At 43.7% G+C, this 12,103-nt stretch overlaps 1 protein-coding gene across 1 annotated transcript; it reads left to right on the forward strand.

Annotated features, from left to right (window-relative positions):
- The first annotated feature begins 3,113 nt into the window (after positions 1–3,113).
- LOC136793995 (uncharacterized) lies at positions 3,114–6,114 on the forward strand. The gene is made up of 3 exons (XM_067030973.1): positions 3,114–3,636; positions 3,842–3,925; positions 5,841–6,114. The coding sequence occupies exons 1-3, from the start codon at positions 3,161–3,163 to the stop codon at positions 5,965–5,967; spliced, it is 687 nt and encodes a 228-aa protein (XP_066887074.1). The 5' UTR covers positions 3,114–3,160; the 3' UTR covers positions 5,968–6,114.
- Positions 6,115–12,103: the final 5,989 nt, after the last annotated feature.

Genomic DNA, 12,103 nt, shown 5'->3' on the forward strand with positions numbered 1-12,103 from the left:
CTTGTAGGGTCCTGCATTCAAGCAGACAGAAACCCCCCTCTCTCCTTTTACCTCCTGGGTCATGTTTCTCTTAGCTCAGCTTCCCAGAGACATGCAGAGGCCAGGGGAGTGGATCCAGCCAAAACATGTCCTTGGCGGAGATGCCAAGATAGAGCCTTGAAGAACAAAGGAAGTGTAGCAGATAAGTGGCTTCCTCTGAAGGAATCCAGAGGGTTATGACTACAGTGAGCTGTTGGCACCAGCGGGGGATGGAAACCGGGCCTTGCAAACTGAATCCCAGCTTGTCTGGGATGTAGTCAAACCTGGCACGTGTGTAGCATGAATGAGGGCCGGATGCAGGATGCTGTGGGGGCTCCCTCTCAGTGGTGTGGCCTTTCCCAGGAGCCCAGCCAAACGATGGAGAAGGGGACTGAGTCACAGGGGGAGCTGAGCTGTGTGCTCTGACCACCAGAGCGGCTGCTTCAGGCCAGGGAGGAATAAGGAGATTTGTCCTGGTTTCTTTAAAAAGAAAACACACAAGTTCTTTCTATTTAGTCAAGCCTTAGGCAGGTAAGAAGTATCCCTTCCAAATTCAGGGCAGTGTCTTTCTGATACTGGAATCACTTGGTTTGCTAGCTAAAAAAGCTAAAAACTTCAGGCCTGGTGAACTTGAATCTGAGATAATTTGGGAAATTTGCAAAGTTTAACGCGTGCCCCATGTGAGTCCTTTGCCCTAGATAAGTAAAATCCTGCCTCTAGTTAAAAATAGAAGGACTGTGAAGCTTGCGTTTTGTATACCAAGCAGTGATGGTGGCTTCCGGAAGACCTAAATGAAATTCAAGACATTCATTCACTTCCCCAAACATATTTAGATCCTGAAGCTGAGACCCTGTGATACTTTAGATACTAAATAGTTCAGTGACTGCAGTGGTACCAGCCTACCTCAGCTAGTTGCCTGACAAATTGTTGCAAGACAATTTATACATCTGAGCTTCTGTTTTTGCATTTTCAAAAGGGTAGAGTTGACTGGTTGAATGCAGTTGGAACCAAGAGTTCTTCCGGTTTTGTCTGGGTTGAACAGAGGACCCCCATCAAGGGAAATGGGCTCCAGGAGCCAGTGACCAGCATCTGCTTTTATTCTGCTGAGGTTTAGTGGTTGAGAAACTAGGCCTTGATGCAAGACCTTCCTGTTTGAAACCAAACTCTGACACCCATTAGCTGTATGACTTTGGGCAAGTAACTTAACATCTCTATGTCTCAATTTTCTCATCTAAAAGGGAATATAATAATAAGATATTCCTCCCAGGTGTTACAAGCATGTAAAGCACTTAGAATCTCACCTGCTTGGTAGAAACACTCAACAAATGTTGACTTTAGTATGCATTTTGCGTTTTATAGATGATCCTTTGGAAGAACTTCCAGCTTAATCACTGAGAGCTTCCCTGGGGCTTGAAAGTACATTTTACTACATGTGCTGGGATAGTACGCTATGTTCTTTTAGAGTCAACAAATATTTACTAAGGCTTTACCTGGTAACAAAGGTGCAGAGAAAAGGCATATACTTTGCCTTCACGCAGCTATTAGTCTTGTCGGGAGATAGGGGAGATAGGCATTTTATTGTCGGTTTACTTGCCTGTAATTGTACAAAGAACTATGAACAAAGGAAGAATCTGTTAGTCCTTCGAATCCTTTTTTCTTTGCTTTCATGGCAGAATCTCATTTTGATCCTGACAAGAGTCCTGTGCAAAAAGCATGCAGTATTTAGGAGAGTGGTTTTGAATACTCAGTGACTTGTGGGGTTCTTTGGAGGCCCTTAAAAGCCAAGAGGGGAAGTGAAATGAACATTAAGCGTCTCCCTGTCCCTCCTCCAAGTACACATGAACACACTTCCTCCAATCAGAATATGTCTATTCTAACTATTTGAACTTCCTCAGGAGGCTGTCATTAAATCAGATTCTGCTGGGTGTGGAGGAAGAAATCCGAGATCTGGCTCTTTCCTGCAAATAAGGACTTCTAAGAGGATGGCCTTGGCATAGAACTGAGGCTCAAGAAGGAGAGGAAGAGCCTCGGGGCTCTTTCTTGCTGAGGTATTTGTTTCCCTTTGTTTGTTTGTTTCTAGTAGATTAGAGCCTGTAAACAATTTAGGCCACAGTCCCATAGGGTAAAACCATTTCTGAGCACCTACTTCACTCAGAAACTTCACTCAGAATTAAACACGTAAAACCTGCAAACATTGAGATGAAAAAAAGGGAATCAAACTTCAGACTGGAATAAAATGCACTGCAATTCTGAAAGACATACATTTTAACCCATTTTATAAATACACTCCATTTAGGAATATTAAAAAAATTATTGACTCATTCATAAAATAAGCCTTTCTAGAATAATTAATGCTTATCAGCATATTTGTTTCAGTGCACTGGAAATTTACTAATTGAATTTACTTTAAAATTTAAAATTTTTGCTACAAATAGAATCACAAGCTATTCAACTTTAAATTTTGCAGTTTTTAAGTAGTCAGAAAATAATTTCATAGTGATGATTTTCTGAACTTTGTGTCCAGATCATCTTTTTCTTCTTTATTGGTAGTCATAAAAACATTTTGTGTTTTTGACAGTCTCAAAAAACATTTGTTTTGATTTGGGCCATTTGGTGGAGAGTGTTCCCAAAGAGGGGCTTATCATATTCAGAAGGCTTAATTATTATTATTAACATAATAGTGGATAAGGCTTTTTTTTTTTTTTTTTTTTTTGCGGTACGCGGGCCTCTCACCGCCGTGGCCTCTCCCGTTGCGGAGCACAGGCTCCGGACGCGCAGGCTCAGCGGCCATGGCTCACGGGCCCAGCCGCTCCGCGGCACGTGGGATCTTCCCGGACCGGGGCACGAACCTGCGTCCCCTGCATCGGCAGGCGGACTCTCAACCACTGCGCCACCAGGGAAGCCCCTGGATAAGGCTTTTATACCCATCCTCTCAGAAGTCTTGGCACTGGAATCTAAACTAGACACTTTAGGCCTGAGGAGACTCCTTAATGTAAACAAGACACAGTAGCCTCCACGGTGTGAGTAAATGAGATCTCCAGGCCTGAGCGCAAGGGTCCCCGCTCCTTTCTGAATGTCCACCTGGCCCTGGGGGTTCTAACATTTCCATTCTATCCGCCACTTCCCTGCGGGCTTGGAAGACATGCTGTCCGCCATGGAGCCAGCCCAGCAAGGACAAAAATTGGCCCTTTGGTTTCCCTCTTGTTCTTTAAGAGACGTCATTTTGAAAATGTTAGCATCTGTTCAACGTGAAAAGGGAAAATTTAAGAAAATAAATACAGATGATAAAAACAACAGGAAAGCTGCCAAGTTTCTAAAGCACCTGTTTCGGTTCCCAAGCCTCCCTGTGAAATCGGTGCTGTGGTCTTCTGCCCCCGACGTGGAGGGCTTTTCCTGGTATTCTCTTTTCTTGCTGCTTGCCTTGTTTTATGTTATTGAAATGACCTCGTCACGCCGGTCTCAGAAGATCATCAACTGCAACACCTATTTCAGGAATGGAGAATATCTGCTATCGATTGATGTGGCTGGCATACGCGGTGGGATGCTGTGGTGCTCAGCCCGGACCCCCTCTCAGGAGGAGGCGCTGCTGAGAGCGCTGGAGGCTGAGGCCCTGGGAGGGTGAGTCCCTCAGGGAGTTCCCCTGTGCCAGTGCCAGCCGCCGTGCCCGAGGCCGCGCCCCTTCCCTAGGTGTAGGGTTCAGGCCCCTTGCCTCTTTGGGGGCAACCTCAGCTCCAGGGCTCCTCCGGGATCCCCCGAGGCCTCTGCCCGCAGAGCATCAGAGTTCCGTTTCTCCCCTTGCCCTGTCCTCTTTCTTTACCTGTAGAGGGGTTTCTAAGAGCTCTCCGCAGAAGGCCGCCAGCGGACCACGACCAACCCATCTATGGCAGACACGGCTGACTTCATGGGTGTAAGATCACAGCCTTGGGCTCGGAAGGGCCTCGCCCTGGGTTTAATGCTCTGCTGTTGTCATCTTAGTAAGTTTGGAACGCTGGGCCCCGCATTTTCATTTTGCACTGGGTCCGGCAAATTATGCAGCCCGTCCCAATGACAGCGCTCAAGGGAAAAATCTACCCGAAGCGTCATGCTGAGAGGGAACCTGCAGTGTCCCTGGGCTCCGTGGGAGGGGACGCTGTTGTGGATGCACTGTGTCACCCTGGAGGTCGGGAGAGGCAGGGGTTGTGTCGGCAGGAACTGCTTTCTATCCCTGATTCAGGAGCAAATGCTGGCTTAAGAGAGAGCCTTAGCTGGGTGTTTCAATCCTTCTTGGACCTCTCCCTTAGTTCTCTTCTCTGGTCTAAGGGAAGCCTGTTTTTAGACTTTCTAGGTCTTGGAGCTTTTGCTGATGGTTCAGTCGGGGACATGCTCTGCCCCCAGCCCTTTTTCACCAGCATGCACACTCACACGTGGGCCTGCACTAGGATGTGGGTTTCTGAGTCTACCCGTTTCAACTTCACACTTTCACACTATAACAGTACCTCGCCCGTTAAAGAATGAGGCACGTGACATTTTGATGAGGTCTTCTTGGTGCAGCCCTTTTGACTCTGGGACATTTTGACCTGGGGAAAGAAAATCAAATAATTAAACTTTCAGGGAAAAAATTCTGAGTAATGTGCACGACAGAAAGATCAACTCATGTCTCGTTTTCTCTCCTAGTAGCGCTTTGACAAAACTACCAAATAAACGTGTGCATCGTTCATACCTCAAACCCCGCACCTTTCCCCACCTCTACTCTGCGGCTCATCCCAAACCTGCCTCTGTTCCCAATCACAATCCCTGTTCTTAGGGTTACAGAAAAAATAAAGACAGAAAAGATAAAACAACAGTTTATTATTACTAAGTGAGGTTCCATCTAAGCAGTGCACTAAACAGACAATTTTAAATTGACAAAAATGAGGGCATATGTATGTATCTCACTTGAGAGAATACCTGACACATGTAATAAACATGTGTAGTGTATTTGTATTTGTTATATATAATGTGTAATATATTTACGTATATTAACTCACTTAATCCTCACAACATACTGAGGCCCAAAGAGGTTAAACAGTTTGCCCAATATTACTTTGCAATGCAAGTGGGTTGGGGCTATGCTTCAGACCCAGCCAGACTGTGTTCCTAACCACTGTGTCAACTGCACATGTGTCCTCAAATCAGATGGTGAGGACGTCACCAAATGCATTATTTTTTACCTTAAGTATAGAGTGTAAGATGGATTAATGAAAGGCAATGTCCAAATATACAACTTGATTAAATCTACTCACTGATAGATGCAAGTGGAATTCATTGTGGAGCAGCTGACATGGGGCAATTAATAGATGAACTTTATTTGTCCAATCTGAAAAACACCAAGAATATGAGCAGAACATCTGTGGAGAAGAAACACCATAGAGAGTGCTTAAATGTACGAGGACTGAGAGAAGAAATCTGAGACTTTTGAGCCTGGAAATGGAATACAAAGGCAGAACTATCAGAGAGGAATCTCTTCATAATTTTCTTATGAATTCATCATGAATAAAATGTTTGATATCAGAATTTGTAACCAAGTGGGACCCTATGGTGCCTTCCCACAACTGACCTCCCCCCAGGCCCTCCTCCGCCTGCCTTTTGTCTGTAGAAAAACTTTAGTCAAAGAATATATTTAAACAGAGAAGTGAGAAAATGCAGAAAGAAAGGAAAACAGTCAGAATACAAAATAATAATCGTTTAGCCATTAAACAAAGTCAAGGACCTTTCGTTCCTCCTCGAGGGCTATAGAGAATATTCTGAGGCATGTCCTTTGAGCTGTCTGATAGATACTGAACCTCACCCTCTGCCCCCACCAGGTGGAAGAAGTTAACTGTATGCTGCCCACAAGCATGTAGACCCTGGACTGGTTGGAACCGGAAGGTGGATGATGCTGACTCCCGATTACCTCACCACCAACCAATCAGAAGAGTGTCCACGAGCTGACCGCACATTTCACAACCTCCCTTCCTCACCCTGTCTTTAAAAGTCTTTCCCTGAAAGCCTTCAGGGAGTTTGGGTCTTTTAAACACTAGCTGCCTGGACTCCTTGCCTGGCGCTCTGCAATAAACACTGCCCTTTCCTTCACTACAACCTGGGGTCAGTAGATTGGCTTTACTGCACGTGGGCAAGCAGACCCAAGTTTGGTTTGGTAAGAAACCCACTTTAATCAAATGGCCCTGTGGTTCAGAAGAGTGGGTTTTCAGATAATTTACTGAAAGAAGTTTCCTAATACATTTAGATTTTTCTGGTTGACACCAGCAATGAGGAATGAGTGGGGTAGGGGGAGGTGGGCTAGGTTCAGGGATAGGGAATGGAAGAAGGGGAGATGAAAACTATCATACAAACAGCACATACTAGGCCCCAGGTTTCAACAAAAATGACAAACGAGGACATATGCAGGGGTAGAGTGAGGGTCAGGATAGGACAGTTGACATTACCTGGTAATCTTTTTAAAAAAGTAAAGATTTCCTTTTAGGAGGAAATCTGTATCTACAAGACTGGCTCATGGGGAAGAATTATTGATCAGTGGCTGGCATTGACAGCTAATATTTATTACACATTTACTGACATTTTAGATAGATGTATTACTTCATTTCAGCCTCATAACAATCTTGCAGGGTAGGTATTTTTATTGCCCACCTGTATAGATCAGGAAAACAGGAGCATAGAGTCAGCAACTTGCCTAAGGTCATCTGGGAAGAATGGCAGAAGCTGGGATTTGAACCCCTTTCACATCCCTCTAGGGACTGACTTCATAATCGTGAGAGTCCCTTGAAGGCCAGGAGTGGAGACTCCCTCCTCCCCCCAGACCAGCTGCCAGAGGAGTAAATCTGTCCAGACATAATGTCTGTTTTTAAAATATCTTTTTACCTTTTATTATTATTTTTTTTTATTTTTAAAATTTATTTATTTATGGCTGTGTTGGGTCTTCGTTTCTATGCGAGGGCTTTCTCTAGTTGCGGCAAGTGGGGGCCACTCTTAATCGCGGTGCACGGGCCTCTCACTATCGCGGCCTCTCTTGCTGTGGAACACAGGCTCCAGACACGCAGGCTCAGCAATTGTGGCTCATGGGTCCAGTTGTTTCACGGCATGTGGCATCCTCCCAGACCAGGGCTCTAACCCGTGTCCCCTGCACTGGCAGGCAGACTCTGAACCATTGCGCCACCAGGGAAGCCCTACCTTTTATTTTTATATGTCTCATTTTAGACAGTACTCATCTCAATAGAGGGGAATATAAATGTGGACAAAAATCATGTCTACATTTTGAAAAATCTAATTTGGAAACAAAATTTTAAAAGTCCTGCCATGAATTTCCTAACTCGGTCCTCTTGAGGCTGACAGTGAAAATTTGCTCTCAGAAGTCATGGTGGGTTGGCTACCAGAGGCTTTCCTAACCAGGGAAATAAAACTTTAAAACCAGGAAACTGAGAGGTGAGCATTTTAAAACTCCAGGTTTTTGCAGGCCTTATCATGTTAAAAAAAAAAAAAAACCTTCAGAAAAACTAACACGTTAGAATCTGTATATGTATTTATAATTTATGTAAAATGGCTGTCCTTAATTTTTGGCTGATCGTAACAGCTGGCTTGTCATAGGTGCTCAATAAAGATATTTTTTTGGTTTTGTTTTTTGGCCATGCGACGCGGCTTGTGGGATTTTAGTTGCCCAACCAGGGATCGAACCTGGGGCCCCCTGCAGTGGAAGTGCCGAGTCCTAACCACTGGACCTCCAGGGAATTCCCTAAATACATTTAAAATAAGCAGATGGATGAATGAGTTTGGCAAAGCCAATGTCAATACCGCACCGGTCAAGAGAGCAATATCTGATATTTATTGATGACTTGTTATGTGGCAGGTATAGCTTAAATATATAGCACACCCTCACCTATTCAAACCCTCAAGCAACCCTTGGAAGTAAGGACTATTTTAAATCTTTATTTTGTAGGTAAGAATACAGGGACCAAAGATATTTCACACTTACTCAAAGTAAGTTGTATACCCACGATTTAAACTTGGGCCCTATAGCCTGGGGCTTATCCTGGGATCCTCCGGGACAAGCCCCCTCTAAGAAACAAAGCTCATCTGGGCCTGATTAAGCTCTGCTTAGTCACTCCCAGAAAAAAAGTGTTCTGCAGGCATTCTGGAGGGGCCTCGTGGAGTCTAGTGATGAGGCTGACCAATGAGGTTATGCAAGGGCAAAATGACGTGGGGCCATGAGTGAGAATGGGCTGTGGCCAGGCTGGGGACTAAGGGAGCTGTCACTTCCTGTGGCTGATGGAGGTGGTGCTCCTTTGGCAGAGTTCTGTAGGGAATCCAATTGGAAATAATGCTTTTAAAAGTGGATGAGGGGAGGGGAAAAGAAAAGTGAATGAAACTGGGAATATGGTGATTATGGGCCTCAGTGGTCAGTATCTAAATTCAATATGGTGTCCAATATGTACCCCGGCAGAGTGAGAAGGTAAGAGAAGCCCAACCTCAAACACCTCCTTGAGTTATAAGGCCCAGCCTTGGAAGAAGAAGGATCACCACTGTCAGTAGAAGTAGGGTGTCCTATCTTAGGTACTGACCTCTAGGAGGTCCTGGATTGTCCAGAACAATCCAGACATGGCAAAAGTACCTCCCAGAAGGAAACCATCTGGATGGACTTTAAAAAAGATTCATAAAGTCTCCCAGCTTCTCTTTGGCTGTCATAATGACAGAAAGGAACTTGTGATGGCAACCCAAGAGAGGGTTCTCCCAAAGCCCTCCAGGGGTGGGGTGGGGATGTGTAATTAAAACCTGGAAATCTGTCCATTCAAATCAGGTTGATTAAAAAGAAATCAGGCAAAAATAAAAAGCAGTTCCAGAGCCCAGTGTGCATCCACCACTGTGCTTCTTGTCATGAGACTTCATTCAGGGGTTCAACACCACCTTGCTCCTCACCAGTGTCAGGCCAGGGCAGTGCAGGTGGGCCCTTCCACAGGTGTGGCCTGCACAGTGTCCACTTTGGCTCAGAATTACTGTTATGTCCTGATATATTATATAAATAACACTATTGTTAAATATTACATACAATATTATTTATATATTATATATGATATTATATAGAATATATGAATAATACTATTATTTATATATTATATTATCTATGAAAACATTATGTGTGTATATATATCCCTCAAATCCAAGGGTTATAAAAAAGACCAGAGGCTTTCAATGACATATTTTTTTAAGAGACATTTCACATGATCTTTTTTTTTTTTTTTAACAGTTTAAAAAATTTTTATTTATTTATTTTTATTTTTGGCTGTGTTGGGTCTTTGTTGCTGCACGTGGGCTTTCTCTAGTTGCGGCGAGCAGGGGCTACTCTTCATTGCGGTGCGCAGGCGTCTCATTGCGGTGGCTCCTCTTGTTGTGGAGTGTGGGCTCTAGGCACGCGGGCTTCAGTAGTTGTGGCATGTGGGCTCAGTAGTTGTGGCTCGCAGGCTCTAGAGCTCAGGCTCAATTGTTGTGGTGCACAGGCTTAGTTGCTCCATGGCATGTGGGATCTTCCCGGACTAGGGCTTGAACCCGTGCCCCCTGTATTGGCAGATGGATTCTTAACCACTGCACCACCAGGGAAGTCCCTCAATAATATTATTTAAAAAGCAGAACTTTTTTTTTCCCCTGAATGAAATCATGTCTGAAACCTCAGCACAGAAAGTAAAGGGGAGCTCTCTAGATGCGAGGGTGGGGTGGGGGGCAGGGGAGGTGGGGGGAAAGGTAGTGATAGGCAGGGCTGGAACTGGGGACATCCCAGGAGGGTCATCCCTGAAGAGACAGCAGGGAATGAAAATTCTCTGAAGGAAGACCCATCCTTTGTTTTGGGCTCCTGTATCCCCAGGCCTAGCCCAAGACCTGGCCTATTCAGCACTTGTTGAATGAAGTGGGGAAGAAGAAAGGAACCGGGCAGCTACATCTGCATTCTTTGGCAACAGGGCAGGGACTTCAGAGTGGGGATGAAGAATGTCTTTAAAACATATATACACTACCAAATGTAAAATAGTTAGTGGGAAGCAGCCACATAGCACAGGGAGATCAGCTCAGTGCTTTGTGACCATCTAGAGGGGTGGGATAGGGAGGGTGGGAGGGAGATGCAAGAGGGAGGAGATATGGGGATATATGTATATGTATAGCTGATTCACTTTGTTATACAGCAGAAACTGACACACCATTGTAGAGCAATTATACTCCAATAAAGATGTTAAAAAATTTTTTTTAAATAAAAATAAAAAAAGAATGTCTTTAAGTATGGGAGAAGATAGTGGGCAGGCAACAAACCTATTTTCTATGAACTGTTTGTCATTCTTCCTTCTGTGGTTGATGACTGATACTGATGTTAATTAATGGGCTGGTGCTAGGCGGGCCTCTCCCATTGCGGAGCACAGGCTCCGGACGTGCAGGCTCAGTGGCCATGGCTCACGGGCCCAGCCGCTCCGCGGCATGTGGGATCTTCCCAGACCGGGGCACGAACCGGCGGCCTCTTCCTCTCTTTCTTTCTTTCCCTCTCTCTCTCCCTTTCTCTCTTTCTTTCTTTCTCTCTCTCTCTCCCTTTCTCTCTTTCTTTCTTTCCCTTCCTTCCTTCCTTTCTTTCTTTCTTTCTTTTTCTTTCTTTCTTTCTTGTTTTCTTTTCTTCCATTCAAGAACCAGCTCTCTGGTTCCTCTATCATCCCCAAATACCTCTTGGAACTCCTGCCAGGAGTTCCCATGGGGTAGAATGTACGGTAGTTGTCCCAAGTCACTGCTCACTCTGAAAGGCTCTCATGGACTTCCTCACAAGACCCTATTGGATATGTTTGAAAGTAAAATGTCTGTAGCAAGTTTCTGAGAATAAAGGTGAACTTTAAAAAAAAAATTAGTGTTGTCTTCAGAAATGAATATTTCATCTGATGATGTCTAACATCATTCTGAAGGGGGGTGATGAGATTTGCAGTGATTCTAGGTGTTCAGAGTTAGTTTTATTATTTTTTGAGGGATAAATGAATAAGATGACAGTAGGCTATCGCATGCCAAGATTTAGCAATGGGTTTTCAGGATCCTTCAGTCATGTGTAAACATTTTCTGGTCCTAAAGTCTTCACCTTACTGCCAAAGCTGGAGAGGTGATTTAGCTGGGAAACATCATATGAAGAGTGCTTGGTTAGCATTTTTTCTCACCTACCAAGTCATAAAAAGGACTTTATCCTCCAGGAATGTAGGCATTTTTGTCTCTTTTATTCCCTGTTGTATTCTAGGCACCTAGAACAATGCTTTGTAAGTGGTACATGCTCAATAACTAGTTTACGAATGTATGAAGTATGCTTGTCTGCAAATCCTTTGTGAAATTCAGGCCCATGGGCCAAAAGGAATCAAGTATCAACTTCGTTGACTTTCCAAACTTTAAACATTTTTTTTCTCAACTGTAGGTACCTTTCCTAGGGTCCACCAATCTACTCCACATTCTTTGAGATGAATGGGACAGAAAGACCACCTTTTAGATCCAACTCAATACACACACACACACACACAAATCCCTAAAATGTGTAGAGATGTTAATTCCCTGATAGTATAGAATAGAGGGTCCCAACATGTCCAAGTATAAGGATGTCTGTTTAATATTCTAAGTTTGGCATATTGTCACATAATGGTTGTTGTATGTTTAGTATCCAGTCATTGCTTTTGGCCATAATATATTTCCTCAATTAAAAATTCAGTCACATTAAAAAATAAATTTGCATTTTATTAATCAAAACTACATCTATAGCACTTGAAAAATAGTAATAAGTATATATGAAAAACATTTGATTTATAACAATGCTTGACACATATATAGATTCATGGACTACTCTCTTCCCCTCTCCCATTTCCCCACCCAAATCTGATGGTGGAACTAATACAGATAGATCATATTACATTGATAAATAAAAGATACTTTTGGTAAATTTGCATAAATTATTTTTAAGGAATGAAGTCCTAGTAACACTAGTAGTAATAGATGAACACTATGGCTATTCACTATCCCAAGACTGAAATTTTGGAGGAGTTAACTCCTTGAGATGGTCATCTCAGAGAGCATCCCATCTGTG

The sequence above is a fragment of the Kogia breviceps genome, chromosome 4 (genome assembly GCF_026419965.1).
Source record: "Kogia breviceps isolate mKogBre1 chromosome 4, mKogBre1 haplotype 1, whole genome shotgun sequence".
In the NCBI taxonomy this organism is placed as follows: domain Eukaryota; kingdom Metazoa; phylum Chordata; class Mammalia; order Artiodactyla; family Physeteridae; genus Kogia; species Kogia breviceps.

What these genes read in the sequence shown, in the direction of transcription:
- LOC136793995 (XM_067030973.1), top strand. Translation starts at nt 3,161, where the DNA reads ATGCTGTCCGCCATGGAGCCAGCCCAGCAAGGACAAAAATTGGCCCTT. An exon ending in GAGGCTGAGGCCCTGGGAGG is followed by an intron (nt 3,637 to 3,841) that starts GTGAGTCCCTCA and finishes CTTTACCTGTAG; the next exon opens with AGGGGTTTCTAAGAGCTCTC. An exon ending in ACACGGCTGACTTCATGGGT is followed by an intron (nt 3,926 to 5,840) that starts GTAAGATCACAG and finishes TGCCCCCACCAG; the next exon opens with GTGGAAGAAGTTAACTGTAT.